The sequence below is a fragment of the Pongo abelii genome, chromosome 8 (genome assembly GCF_028885655.2).
Source record: "Pongo abelii isolate AG06213 chromosome 8, NHGRI_mPonAbe1-v2.0_pri, whole genome shotgun sequence".
Taxonomy (NCBI): Eukaryota; Metazoa; Chordata; class Mammalia; order Primates; family Hominidae; genus Pongo; species Pongo abelii.
The window spans coordinates 806,467-821,940 of NC_071993.2; the positions used below are offsets into that span (position 1 = coordinate 806,467).

A 15,474-nucleotide genomic window follows, 5' to 3' on the forward strand; every position below is an offset into this window, starting at 1 on the left:
ACGACTACAAACGGTGCTCAGTGCTGGACGTAGGCAGGTGACAGGCGGCTGTCGGAGAGGGCGCCAGGCATCTCTGGGAAGGTAGAAACATCCTGCGAAAAGTGGGAGAAATTCCACGGGAAGGGGCCAGCAGGTCCCAGGCAGTGTGGGCAGAGAGTGTGGGGTCAGAGATGAAGCTGCAGGTGGGTTAAGGAGTGACTTGCAGGCGCGCGTCTAAACCTTATTTCTTCCTGCAGGAAACCATTGGAACGTTTAAAGCAAGGGAACAGGGCGCGCTCACTACCACCAAGGAACCCTCGGGCTGGGTGGAAAACGGGGCAGGGAGACTGGCGACGAGATGGCCGGTCTGGACAAGGCGGAGGCAGGAGTGGGCAGGACTCTCGGAAGGATCTGGGGAAGAACCAAGACTGGCCCAGGATTTGGGCTTGCCCGTCTGCGTGGGGGCTGCCCGTGGAGATGGGGTTCCTGTGAGGAGCAGGAGGATCCAGGCCGGAGGGTGAGTGGTCCCGTCTGAGATGTGGACTGACTGCAGGTGGCCACGCCAAGGACACAGTGAGACATGCGCTGGAGGCTGAGCAGGCTGGGGCTGAGGAGCTCGAATGTACTAAGTGGACGTATAATTACCCCTTCTTTCTTAATGGCCCCAATTTTGTTCAGGGACCCACCTCTCCAGTCACCATGCACCTTGGGGGAGGTGGCTCCACCCCTGAGCCCAGGATGGACCTCACTGACCTGAAAGCCCCTTCCCCGTGACGGTGTTTGGATCCTAAATCTAGCCAGTAAGATGTGAAATTTACTGGCAACTTGTTTCCTTATTCCCAAAGCCACACAAAAAGAAACTCGTCTCCCCACCCCCACCCCGAGGTTAAGATGTCTGGCTGCAACACTCCCAGCTGCCGCACACTCCTGCTGCCTGCCGAGGACGCTGCCACCACGGTGGCCCGGCATGGAGCTCTGCCTTCCTCTGCAGGGGACAGTACATCACACCTGCCCCCGGGCCCAGCCTGGGGCCTCTGTGCTTCCAGGCTGATGCATTTCAGCTGGTATGGAAGGTGTGGCATTGCACGAAGTAGAATAGAAAGGTGTGGGCCTGGAAGAAACTACCCAGTAGCAAAGTGCAGACACTGAAGAGGGCACTGCCCCCGCTGGCCTCAGGAAAGGGGATGCGCAGCAGCAGGAGAAGGTCAACTGGGAGCTGAGAGCACCAGAGGACTGAGAATTGGCAAATTACAATCCCCACGAAGGCAAAGAGAAAAAAGAAACAGCAGCAGGGAACAGCGAAAGGGCAGATGTAATTGGTCCATACGCAACAGTTGGAAGACTGAGGCTGGCAGAGTGGATTACAAAAACCCACCACTCCGTGCTGTCCACAAACTCCCTTCAGACGGGGCACAGGCGGGCTGAAAGTCAAAGGATGAAAAATGGCACGTCACACCGACAGGAGTGAAAAAGAAAGAGCTGGAATGGCTTTGTTACTATCAAAGTAAAACTTCAGAGCAAAGACAATTACTTGGGTCCAGGGTCCTAATGACAGATCTGTCCAACAAGAAGACACGGTGATCCTAAATATGCATGTGTGGAATATGTGCCGTTAGGACAGGGGTGAGGAACAGGCTGCGGCTGCTCACACTTGTAAGCGCCCCACATTTCTGCACATGTAGCTAACCTTAGAGAGAGCCTTTCTGTACACTCACATCCTATGTAGTAAACACATAGTGAGCTTCGGCTGGGAAAAGCGGCTGCTCCGGCCGAGGAAATCCTGGTCGTGGATGAAAATGCATCTCTGTGGGCCCTCACAGGCCCACGCAGAGGTGAATGAATTTGGCTGTCTTCTGCATCTGCATCTCCTGGACGCTCACTGATCTGCCCCGGGGCCTGGTGGTTGCTGTCCCAGCTTGGTCCTGCAAGCCCCTCTGGGTGGAGCTGCTCACTCCATGCTCCGGGGCTCATGCCTACAGGGAGGCCCAGCCTGTATCAGGATCCTCTTCACAACCTCCTGACCCCACCGGGCAGCCCTGCGGCCCTCCAGCTCCACCAGGGCAGGGCTAAGCCTCTCTGGCTGGCCTGGCATATATGCTCCAAGACGTCATACACTTGGCTATGGCCTGGGCTGACACAAGTTCCATAAGCACCTGAAGGCTGGTGCACAAGGGTCTCTGGCTAAGCCACCGCACGCTTAGGCTGTACCCTTCCTGGCCTACGGCCTCACCTGCTGTCCCTCCTCTCCATGGTGGAGACACCCACACACCTTCGTCTAAGCAGACCAGCAGTTGACTTGGATCGGAAACAGCTTGTGCCCAAGCAGGCCCAGCAACACATGTGGTCCTTCTTCAGTTGGTTCAATCCAATGCTTTAGAGAAACACGGGATTTTGGCATTATTAAAAGGTGTGGATATAGCAAGGAATGGAATACAACAACTTCAAACTTTGGGGGGCGGAATACGTAAACCTCTGACAGCCATGAGGAGACCGAGCCCTAGCTCTCTTGTGGGACCTGCTGACCCCAGCAGAGCCCTGCAGACAATCCACAGATACACGGTGGTCACTTCCATCCAGGGAGTTCTGGCAGGGTTTGTTATGTGGCAACAGCAAGTCAATACCTCATCCTAGTTCTTCCCAGGGCAGCGCTGTGCACAGAGAAGACACAAAATATACTTAGAGTTAATACACATTTACCGAGTATCTGCTAATTTGCAGATGGCGTGCTAAGGACAAGGGAGAGGCTGGTGATCCAGATGGCATAATTCCTGCCCTCAGGGAGCACAGTTAATCATACTGTGATGAGTTATATGAAGGAAATTCTCAGCAACACAGGATGATGGGTGAGTTAAATGCTACGGTGTTAGGACAGAAAGGGAAATAAGCAGTGTAGAATAGAGACCCGACAGACCCCAGGTTGAGATCCATGCGCACATGGGAAGTCTGCAAGTAACAGAAGCAGCACTGCAGACCAGTGCAGAGACAGTGAACTCACTGGTGATACTGGAAAAAGAGACTTTCCACATGGCATGAAGTAAAATTGGGTTCCTGCCTAAGCACACACACCACACACACGATTAGGCCCAGCTGGATTAAAGGCATGTGTGTGTGTGTGCATGTGCGCACACACACACACACGCACACATACACACAATTAACTTTATGACTCTGGAGTAGGGAAAGCCTTCTTAAGCAAGTCCAAGACACTCAACAAAGGAGAAGATTGACAAATTTTACTACACAACAATTAAACACCGTAAAAGATACTATTCTAAATGAAGAGTTAAGACAAATGGTAGATTGAAAGAAAATATTTGTAACATATATAACAAAGGATTAATAGCCTTAACAGATCAAGAATATTAATTCCATCAGAAAAAGATAGTAAAAATGGGAAGACGACATGAAAAGGCAATGCACAGAGGAGGAAGGCAGCAACATCTTAATCAGTCCCCCATCCACTCGGTGCCTGGCACAGGAGGGGCCCCGCCTCCCGCCAGCCTCTTCCTAGTGCAGACATCACTGCTGCCTAAGGATGAGTCCATCACCATGAGGACCCAACGTTAGCTCCAAACAGCTTCATGGACACAGCTTTGGAGAGAGTGCCATTTTAACAAAATCAAAGTCCTGATACAGGAACATCTATTTTTGCAGTAAATCTTGGCAGTCACAGTAATGACTGTCTCCGCATGAGCACTTGATGTTAATGCTCACTCTGAACCCCTAAAACACAAAGGGTGAGCCCCGTGTGCCACAGCCAGCCCCCACGTGGGTGAGAAGCCTTTAGGATCCAATCATATATGAGGCCCGTGTTTCTTTCTCATGCACTTATGGGAACAGACAAAAAAACTATGTTTAGAAAAGATGCATTATTGAAGAAATTTTAATTTTAAAAAAACAAAAGAAAAATTGAACAGTGCCTAAATCTTTATTTTCATAACCTACATTTTTTTTTTCAAATTAGACAGTTTTACACTGAATGACACAAAAGGAAACTTAAATTACCAATAGTTTACATGTAAGCTTGATTCCAGTCTTAATGAAGCAGAACAAAAACGAAACCCTCGAGGAGCGACCACATGACCTCCCCGCTGTGAGCTGCAGGCGGCCAGCGCCCTCGCCTCGATTGTCTGCAGCCCTGTAGTGGGCTGCGAGGCACGCAAGCCGCAACTACAGCTCGCCAGCGGGGCACGCAGACAGGCATGCACCACCACTACCCGTTGCCCGGATACACTGAACTGGTTTTTAAGCCTGAACTGCAGAGATCCTAATACAGCAACGCAGGACGTTTACTGCCACCCGCCAGTGACAGCTGGTGATGTGACAGTGGGTGAAAATGTCAAGACACTCACTCTCAGAGAACGAGACTCCACTTGAAATTCATGTCTGGTGAAACGGGACCAGGTTTTTATTCTTCTATTTCAAAATGATAAGCATCATCACACGATTTTACAAGTTAAAATGCCATTTGTCACTGCTGCATCTCTGATTCTATAACCTGAGATACTGCTGGGGGTAAAGGAGGGTGTTAACTTAAAAAAAAATGTATGAACGCCACTCTCATTGCTGTATGTGACACAGCACAGTTGGCATGGACCGCCACAGCTTCCTATTATGAAAACTCTCATTTTCTTCTGAGTGGAAACTCTTGAAGTAGTATCAGGTTTTTTCAGACATTATATAGCAATCTGTATTTCACCTTTGTTTAATTAAAAAGGATGCTATAAAAATCACATCCGAGCAAGGTTTCAGCTCTTGATGCAGAAGACTGCTGCTGGCTAGGCAGTAACTACAGTGTATTGACCGGATGGCAGCAGAGCCCTCCAGTGGCGACTGGCTAATGCACGCGCTGCCCTCCTCATGCAGCTGTTGAGCTCACACTTCAGTCGACAAAGTGAAGGACTAAGCTGGCTCTAACCACACACACACACTGCGCTGCAATGCTCACACCTTGGGGGAAAGGACTTCTCATTATTAAAAACCAAGGACTCACTGGTGGATGGGCAGGCCTTGTGTTTCAGGAATGGCTGATGGCGCCCTGGCCCTTCCGTAGCGAAGATGCACCTCGTAGGCCCAGGCCTCGAGGTTGCCTCCCAGCTTTCAGAGTATTGAGAGTTTGGGTTTCAGAGATCAATTATTTCTGACTTTTTTTTGGTCAGTGAACTGACAACTACAAAAAAAAAAATCCCCACGTTCTTTAAAATGCATTTGAAAAACACTAGCCCTGTGGCTATTTCTCTGTATTTGAATAATGGCAACTGCTTTAAAGGAAACGGTCAAATATGTCAGGCATGTTTTCCTCTGGCAAGGTCAATCATGCTTAGCTGCAGGTGATTTTAATTAGATTACTAGTCACCTTCACTTATGATCCGGCCAGTTTTTGCTCTCTATATACTTTAAAACTCTTTCACATTAGATATGATTAGTATGCATTTACATACATTTTAAAAGAGTATGAAAACATCTGGAGGCTTTTAATAAGACTTTCCAATTCCCTTTTGCAGCAAAGAGGCAGAATCAGTTCAACACACCGATGTAAGAAAAAAAGAAAATCTCAACAAATCAAAATAATATTCAAACCACAACATTTAGTTTATCTACATCCCGCTCAACAGCAACATTTATAATATATCAATAATCTGTATCAGAATTTTCTCTGTAGGGTACCTTTTTCATATGTTCTGATTATTTACAACTGTACAAGCGAAGCACACTCCAAGTGCACGTATTTAATACAGTATTGACTATTTGCATTTACAGGATTTTCCAACATTCTGAAAAAAGATCAACTGTTGAAGATCTTTAAGGTATATTACAAAAACTACTGCTAGCTCTTGTACTACAGTATGCTTACTCAGTAAAACTAGCGACAGGAGATCCACGCAGTAACTGAGTAACTCTGACCCACTCACGCCAACCCAGGGCCGGGCTCCATGGACTCTAAGCTGTCTTATACAAAAGTTAAGGCAAAGTCATTTTCAAGTTTAAATAAAATTCAAGTCTTTAAATATTGGATGGAAATAATTTTTTCTTAAAAAAAACCCTCAGTCTTGTTAAATAACATTTTGTGGAATAAAGTGTATGGTTACATTTAGCAGGAAATATTCTTATTTTAATGTTTGCTGCTTAGAATAAAGAAAAATTTGAGGCATTTTAAAACAAAATAATTTATATTTAACTTTATTATAAACTTGCTAACTTTAGTGCATCCTTGTTCTTCAGAAGTGCAGCACTTCTGGAAGTGAATCAATGAGGCCCTCGTCTTGGAGGTAAAAGAGCAGGAACTTTATCCTCCACCAGCCAAAGAGGGGGAAAAACCACAAACACCATTCTCTCACGATTACATAACTCTTAAATCCATGTGCTGATGCAGAGGTACAGGAAGATGTCCACACGGAGCTGAAGATGTGGACTCTCTCCAACCAGAGTGCTGGGGAACACGGACAGAAATGTGCACAGAGCAGGGCCGGGGCTGTCAGCTCACAGGGGTCAAAACAACATCATGGTACAACTTCTGGTAACATGTCAGTGGGCAACAAAGTGTATGTTTTCATTTAGGTCCTATTCACAATGTGCTTTGAATTTATATTACATAATAGCCACTTGAAACTGGAGTGAGAAGCTGGTTACTTGCTTGCAGTGCATCAGAACCAAGGTTTCTGGGGTGGCCCCTGCAGGTTCACTCTGCCCAGGAGATCAAAAAGGACACGCTCTCTACATTCTTAAATGCCACAGTCCCCTACCAACGGCTTAGGTGGAAGCACAGCTCCCACATCAGCACTGATGCCCTGGCGCGGCCAGCACTGCCTCTACGAGGCCACACCTGCCTCTCCCAAGGCCATTGGCCCTCATTCATCCGCGGGGACATTCTAGAGATATGCACTTGCAGACCAGTTACTTTAAAAAAAAAAAAAAAAAAAAAGCAGAGTTCCCTTAATTTAGAAAAACTCACTATATATAGCTTGCATTCAGAGCCACATGGAGGCTTAATAAAAAATACCAATTTGTTAGGATAAATGCTTTTTCTATCTTGGAAAAAAAAATCAGACTTATGCATCACCTCCAGTTAAGCACCAACCTAAAATAAGGTTTGTATTAATTAAATCCTGAAAAATCGATTTTTTTTCAAGAGGGGGAGAATCCAACTCACAGAAGAAAACCAACTTGAGGATCCCACAGGCCTCAGACACTGCAAGCTCCTAACCAGCGGCTCGCCCTCGCACTGAGTGGGAAGAGTGTCTCGTTTGTGGTTAACACAGCGCTCTGCGACCCCTCCCAGACCTACGGTTTTCACTGAGGAGACTTGGGGGGAGTGCTCTGCTCTCGGCTGAGACGCTTCCCCATGGCCGAGGGCGAGGGCCGGCCCCCCGCCGGCCGCCTCTGGTCTCTGGGGGCTCCAGGTGTGGACTTGAGGGCTGGGGGCTCCCGGTATCTCTCTGCGGACTCTGCCAGCTTCTTTTCCTCTTTCCCACAACCAACAGTGTTTGGCTTTTGTTCTTTTTGGGGTTGCAGTGGGGAAGAAGGAGGCTCTTTACTCGTTCTCTGACAAATCTCTGCGTAGCTGGGCTTTCGCAATTCCTGGAAACAGACAATCCTGGGTTACCTGTGTGAAATGGTGTCTCTAGGGACAAGACAGGAAATCAAGTTCACTTAAGATAAAAGAGTTTTCAACTGTAACTAAGTTTCCATCTTCACTAGTGTTTTTAACTTTTAAAAAGTTCATAAAATCTAATGATTTAGTTTCCCCTGCAGCATAACACTCCCTCTGTGCTACTGTAGTAATGGATAAAATTAGAAAAGGCATGACGAAGAAGAGTGCTGACTGAATGCCATCCCCTACCCAGCCCTAGGCCTGCTTGGGCAACGCAGAAGTCTAGGAAGAGTCCGGATGCTGCCCACACTGGCTCCGCCAGCTCAGGACAACAGAAGGGTGTCCCAGGTGCCCACGGTGGGCAGTGGACCCTCACACGGTACTCAACCCTGAAAGGCAAACTCCAAAAACAGTCTTTAAATAAAAATGTTTTGCACATTTCAAACTACAAAGGACTGGAAATGTATAAGAATGATGAAGACAGCTAAAATCTTCAAAGAAATGTGTAATAGGGTTTTCAGATAAGTGGAAGCATAAAGACTAAATAACAGAAAAGTAAAATATTTCCCTTAATTTTTTTTTTTTTTTTTGAGACACAGTCTCACTCTGTCGCCCAGGCTGGAGTGCAGTGGTGCAATCTCAGCTCACTGCAACCTCCGCCTTCCGGGTTCAAGTGATTCTCCTGGACTACAGGTGCCCACCACCAAACCCAGCTAATTTTTTGTATTTTTAGTAGAGACAGGGTTTCACCATGTTGGTCAGGACTGTCTGGATCTCCTGACCGCATGATCCACCTACCTCGGCCTCCCAAAGTGCTGGGATTACAGGCATGAGCCACCGCACCTGGCCTCTCCTTTTATTATTATTATTTATTATTAAAATTATTAATTTTAACCTATAAAAAAATCCTTTTTTAGACTCAGCCCAGGGGACAGTAAGGGATTAAACTCCCAAATTCAAGGAAAAAGCTCACCCAAGATCAAACTACAGAGGCCACAACTCAGAATAAGAGAGGCCACGGTTCACCCAGTAGGAAAAACAGCAGAAAGGAAGTCGCTGGGGTTCAGGCCTGCTGGGCCCACAGGGGTTGGAGGCTGGTGGGGCCACCATCTTGCTCTTCCTGTCTCTTCATCAGACACACGATGCGCACGCACGCAAACACACACGCGCGCGAAATGCTGAAATGATCCTAACGTCTATGGAGAAACAGGAGCTGGGGTCTTGTTACTACTCAAGAAACCTCTATTGAGCAACACTGAAATAAAAGGACTACATGGTGGTCTGAGAAAGAACTGGGGTAGTTAGTGGAAAATTATTAGCAAATATTAAAGGTATTTTGTACAGAAAACACAACACAGACAGACGCAAATAAAAACCCACCAAATTAGATGTGATTAAAAAACGAGCAGGTGCAGGAGTGCGCAGCGTCTGTTCACACCAGAGCCTCGCGGCTGTCGTGTAGGAAGGCAGGCGCAAGGTACGTACCGTGGCGACTCCGTTCACCTGCACCGATTTACATGCGGTCGCAGTGAGGGCGGGAGGAAGTCTGTCCACACTGTGGGTTTCCCTCTGTTTCTCCGCCACCTTGGGATCACTGTAAAAATGCCACCCAATAGTTGAATCTCATGCAACATCACGGGCCATTCAAGTCAGTCAACACCAAGGCGCTGGAAGAACACCAATACTCACTCGGGTAAATGAGCTGGGGAGGGGGATCGCTCGTACGTTGCTGATACAGCACAAGAAGCCGGCACCGAGGGCTCTCTGGAGACCACTACAGGAAGGGTGTTCATGCTTGCGTCTGCACTGAGGGTCTGAAACAGGGTCAAGAGTGTTCATCAGAGTCCTGCCGGCACTAAGCGGAGCTGGTACCAGTGCCCGTTCACCCCACCCGTGAACAGCCTTGGGAGAGCGGCACAAGGACACAGGGCAAGAGGGTCTTCTCCAGCAAAAATGTCACAGAACCCAGGACTATCCTCTGCCCCACAGAGAGCCCACCCTTCTCTTTCTCGGCAAATGCCCCACTGTTCTTACATCGCAGGCCCTTATCTCCTCTCCCGCAATGATGATCTACAAGCTTATTTCTTAACTGAACAGGCATCAAACACATCTCACCCACCTGGCACTTTGGGCCCAGCATGGCACGGCACAACTCAGCATATCTGCTGAGTGTCGAATCCTAACACAGTTCAACACAACTCATTCACACAGCTGAGAAAAAACAATTGGCGCCTCCACACCCGTACAAATGTGAGCTCCCAGCCCTCCCTGAATTCACAATCCCAGGAAGCAGGTGTGCGAATGCCCCCATCTCGACAGGTGAGGAAACTGAGGCCCAATACCTCCAAGTTAATTCGCCCAAGGCCAGGAAGCTAAGGACGGAGTGAAACTTATTCCCTCCTTACTCCAGCCAGCAATCCCTGTGCAGGGGCTATTTCATGTGTGCTTGATCTTATACATATGGCATTTGATGATACACTTGTCATGCAACTTAAAAAAGGCAGGAGGGCAGGTGATCTTCACACTTCTGCCCTTAGATGAAGGCTGACGACAGACCTAGAGGCCTTCCAGCTAGAGAACCAGAATCTGCTGCGATTCCTGTGCCCGACCAGCAGGAATCCAGCTTGGTGGAAACAGGATGGCAAAGGACTCCTTTTTAAAAGCTCATTTTAAATTCAGGGTAGGGGCCGGGTGCAGTGGCTCACGCCTATAATCCCAGCATTTTGGGAGGCTGAGGTGGACGGATCACCTGAGGTCAGGGGTTTGAGACCAGCCTGGCCAACATGGTGAAACCCCATCTCTACTAATAATACAAAAATTAGCTGGGTGTGGTGGTGCATGCCTGTAGTCCCAGCTACTCGGTAGGCCGAGGCAGGAGAATCACTTGAACCCAGGAGGCGGAGGTTGCAGGGAGCCAAGGTCATGCCACTGCACTCCAGCCTGGGTGACAGAGCAAGACTCTATCTTAAATAAACAAATTAATTAATTAATTCAGGATATGTTCAGTCCCAATGCAAATGAAATGCAGATCCACAACTGCAGGTCATGAAGCAAGTCAGAGTGACCATCACGAGCTCCATGTCAACAGGGGAAGGGCTGAACCCCATCATTTCTGGAGCCTCCACCCCACTTTGAAACCCAAGGGCCACACTGTTGACTCAAGAAGCTCCCAAGCAGCAGCAATGGAGCCCACTACACCTGGGTGGTGGCATAAGGCTCAGGGTCAGGCTTTTCAAAGAAGCAATTCTTTCTTCAAGAGAAACCTTACACAAGACTCAAACTGGGCACAGCGGTAGCTGCTGTTTCTGAAGCAGGGTTGGAGACCTGCCTCTTCTCCTCCACTCAATACCAAGGGGAGTAGGCTACAGTTGGAAAACTAGAATTCATGATCTTTAAAGTGAATTTCTTCTCAAGGCACTAATACCTTAGAAATGACAGTGTGGAAATTTAAGGTTAATGTGACAATCCTGGAATGTACTCAATCTCTAAACAGGAGCATGACCATCTACCAATATGAAAAGGACTAGACACGTCACCTGGCTTTCAGTGTAAAGATACTGCATCAAAATCCACCTTAAATTCTGCCCTAGGAAGTGACGAACGGTTCTATCTACTGCGGGGCCTTCCCTAAAGCCCAGGGTGGAAGAGACACTGACTCTGCAGACCTGGGTGGGGTAGCAAGTGGCACAGTCATGTGGCGTGGAACAGACACGTGGGGACTCTGGGGCACAGCTGGGGAAAGGGCCCCTGGCACAGGGGACACCGGCAACCAGGAGTGCTCAGCAGGTTCTTCCTGGGCTCTTCCTATGCACAGTAGGTAACTGGGCAGAAAACTTCCTCTGTACTTCCCAGAGCCTTCAACGCCAGGTGTGGCAGCTGGCCAAGTCCCACCTTCACCTCCTAAGCACATTAGAGGCCAGAGTGCTGGGCTGAGTGTCCTCTGTCATCCGCAGCTCGGGATGACTCCTGGGATGATGTTCACTGCAGTGGAGGCGGCACCTCGTGGGGCAGCCCAGACCTCACCAGAAGCCACCAACACTACAGTGAGGTTCTCCCAGGCTTCTTGCTCCTGTCTCATGGAGATTACTACACATTTTAATTATTTCCAATACAATTCAGATTTTTCTATTTCATTCTGTTGTTTTGTAAAATAAAGTCAGGTCTGAACTACAACAATGACAATGCAATGTAAGTTTCTGGGTGACAGAAAGGGTGTGTACGGCACATCATAGCACAGGTTTCTACCTCTGACTTCATCAGACAGCAATGTTAAGGAGAAGGCCCAGCCCTGGGTTCAAGGCTGGCCTTACTCCAAATCTGTGTGACCTCTGCAATCACGTGGCCTCCAAGCCTCTCTTATTAAAAACAAACATGTATAAAGAGCTCAGCAAAGTGCCTGACACGGAACCCGTACTTAGACACTGTTGGCAACTATTAGACATGCAATGTATCCCTTACCCTTTCTTTGGATGGTCCTATTATCAAGCTAGATAGCCTGTTTTCAAACAAGTCCTCTGTCTTCAAATTGCCGGCAGCTCCAGGTAATGGAGGGAAGCTGGACAGCCCCAGCTCGAAGCTTGGCGACGGAGGCTTTGGTGGCGTTGGAGACTGTGTCTGGCTGCTCTGCAACAGAATGACACCCCAGGGTCACGGTATGGAGAGAGAAGGCCAAGCAGCTTCTCGTTTCCACACCTGTCTAGAAAATAGCTGTAGAACCAAGCAGACCATTCAACCCAGACAAGGGCTTCCTCACCCAATTGAAGGTTCTCCCAAGCAATTTCAACCATCTAGAGCAGAGCTGTAAAACTGAAATCTCAAGGATGCTGCTGCCCAAGAGACGTGTCACAAAGGACACAGTGAGGCTAAGGTGACATCCAAAGAGCCATCCACCCATGGCTGCCAGCACTCACGAACAGCAGGGGCAGCTGAAGGCAAGGGAGACACTCTGGAGTGACTCCAGCCCACCAGATGGAAAGCAGGGCAGCCTGAGTCTAGACATTAAACTTTCTCACTTTCAGACAAGTGTTGTGTTATTACAGCATAGTTTTTAATGTGAGTCACAAGATAATTGTAAAAAACAAAATATGACACTCTCCACAACTCCACAACCTGTGTAAGAAATTTTACACACGTGCATCAAGAAAGCGGTTTAACAAAGGGAGGGGCTCGGATTCTCTGAAAATAAACTTAATGAAAGTTTCTATTTTTAAATAATTAAAAACAGGATTTGATAACAAATTCTAATCAGATTCTTTGACTTCACGAAAGCAAACTCAGTATAAGAAGAAGTGAGTGTACTTTGTAAGCCCAAATCTCAGGAGAAAGGCAGTAATACCTTTCATTGGAAAATGATCTATCAACCCGCTTTAACAAGCTGGCAGTCATTTTGTGAGTACGCAGTTCCTCAGCTGAAGGACACACGGCACAGAAAGGGGAAATGAGTTTACATTTAGTTTAGAAATGAATTTGTATTAACTAAAGAATACAACTATTTTTAGTTGAAACAATGAGCTACTCTGACCAGGAAGCAAAGATCCCATGGGATCCACCTAACTGGAGAGTGCCAACATTTCTCCAAAGTTTATACACAGGAAGGTGAATCCCTGCATCAGTAGATTCTAGAGAAAATATGTTAGAAGTGAAAGCAGGTCAAAGGATGAAAATGAATTCAGGCTGACACAAACCCCAGTCCAGTCTGTGTTGGGCTCTCCGCTTGCTTCTCTGCTCCATGGGACAGGTGCCTAATTTTAGCTTAGCTTTTCCCAGTAAGCTTGTTACCTACTGAGCAGCTGGCTGTTGTATGCTCTCTGTAACCTAGTGTTGTGAACATGATGCTCAAAATAATCCTGCAAAGCTCTAAGTTACACACGGCCACTGTGATGGCAAAGCGGTTTCTGAGGTGAACACAGCGTTTCAGAAGATAAGCATTATTAGAGAGACAGCCTTCCCAAAAAATGCATTTAAATCTCAACTCGTAGAAGCAAAAGAGGCAGGCAACAACTACCCAGATGTGGGAGTTACAAAATGACATCACCCACAGATGGGACTTGACTTGGAAGGCAGTGTTAAAATCCTCTAGGATCTGAGCACCTCTGGGTGAGGTCTGAGGACTGCTCAGGTCCCATGGGTGTGGTTAGGCCCGAGGCTCACACACTTTTACAGAAAAGGCATCTGGACCCTTCTGAGGTCCTGAGAGCACGTACATAAGACGATGGGTGTGCGCTCTGTAATCAACATAACACTGGGCCACACGCCGAAGCTTCTAAGCGGTCACAGTCATGAACACGTGCATCAGGAAAGCAAAACATAATGGAAGAGAAAGGGCTGTGGGAAAACATCATGGCAGGCACCACAGTGCCCCGTGTTTACATGCTTGCCTTGTTAGTCCAAATGGAATTCACCAATTCCAATTGGAATTAACCAGTAAAAACTGCCTCACCAACTGTTAAACAAAAACTCGACTAAGCTGACCTTATGAAAGGCACAATTTCTGAGTTCTAAACAGAGATTGTATCTTTTGTGATGAGAAAGCACCTGTGTGATGGCTTGAGCGGCTGGACCAGGATTTGTCCAGGTCTTCTCCAGCATTCCTTGTATGGAATTCCACATGTGCAAGCCTGTGGAGGCATCCCTCCCATCTTCGTGGGTACTGCTAACTGCCACCAAGCCGCCCCTCCCATCTTCATGGCTACTGCTAACTGCCACCATGCCGTCCCCCCCATCTTCGTGGGTACTGCTAACTCTGCCACCGTGCCATCCCACCACTGGCTGTGGAGAAGTCCATGCCATCCTCCACTAAAGACCAGCACAAACATTTTCCACAGGAGAAACTCTGTTTAATCAACCCAAGCAAAAATCACCATGTCTCATGTACTTACTGCCACAAAAACCTATCACTTATGTTTGGGTCTGTCCTGCCAGTAAGTTATAGCAGAAGGAGGTAATGCTTTCTACACAGCAGGAGAGTATTCGAAAGTTTTGAAGGAAAAACACCGACAAACAAATTGCTCCGTGGAAGACGCTTACTCTGCTCTTTGAAATGAATGCCTCCAGTCATTTCAGGCTCTCTGGTACAGCTGCCACACAGAAGAGCTCACGTGCACACCCGTGTGTAGGCTGCACTGCATGCGACAGCAAGCTCCTGGCCATGCCTATGCCACAGCACAACACGCCTGTGCACTATGGAGTCCCGTGCAGCACATTGCTATTTCCAAAACCTCTACAGTTGCTTCCTCCTAGGCCAGCCAGGGTGTCATTTATTACTTAGTGGATTTCACGTTACAAGTCTTTTGAAATGTTCATTCTTGTGTCTTAACCTTAATCCATTTAATTAAATCTCAGGTTTGGTATAAATTAGATTTAAATGTCTTGTCAAGAGGTATATGCTTTATGTACTCACTGTAAACTTCTCCTCCCTTTTCTTCCGGTAGCCAAAGGAATTCTTCCTAGAGGAGTGGAAAGTGAAAGACTGTTATTTTTTTTCCCACTTGGAGAATTTACTGTTGAGCACGTTTGCACTCACATAAAGTACACATCAATTCAGTCTTTATCACTTTGAAACCTTTCAAAGATGACTTTCAATTCTAAAATCCCAACTTTAAGAAGCATAAGCAGAACAACACAAAGTTGACAGCAAGGGACTAACGCGGAAGTCCAGGCAAGTGATAAAGAACGGAAGAAAACACTGACTGAAACCAACTCCCTGGTGCCTCCTTGGGATGTCTGTTAGGACATGAGTACTGAACATCCACTGGGTGGTAATGACAAGACACATAAAATCTGAGACTGAGCTCCATCAATGAGTTGTTTAAAATGGTGGTGAGAATTTTCCCGGTGCAGATTTGCTTTACATCAGATTTAAAAGATCCCAAATACCCCGTCCCATCCCTTCCTCTGCCCTCTCA

At 47.4% G+C, this 15,474-nt stretch overlaps 1 protein-coding gene across 4 annotated transcripts in view; it reads right to left on the reverse strand.

The window, feature by feature from the left end:
- Positions 1-3,844: 3,844 nt before the first annotated feature.
- Positions 3,845-15,474, reverse strand: part of LARP4B (La ribonucleoprotein 4B) — a 124,505-nt gene continuing 112,875 nt past the window's right edge. For 3 of the 4 annotated variants that reach the window (XM_063727457.1, XM_024253587.3, XM_054523130.2), the window contains exons 14-18: positions 14,970-15,015; positions 12,029-12,193; positions 9,260-9,384; positions 9,056-9,164; positions 3,845-7,557 (exon numbers count right to left, since the gene is read on the reverse strand). In XM_063727457.1, coding sequence (XP_063583527.1) covers positions 7,270-7,557; positions 9,056-9,164; positions 9,260-9,384; positions 12,029-12,193; positions 14,970-15,015 — 733 coding nt within the window. In that variant the 3' untranslated portion in view covers positions 3,845-7,269. Of the gene's footprint in view, positions 7,601-9,055; positions 9,165-9,259; positions 9,385-12,028; positions 12,194-14,969; positions 15,016-15,474 lie in introns of all 4 variants that reach the window. The other variant, XM_024253588.2, reaches the window with a different exon arrangement.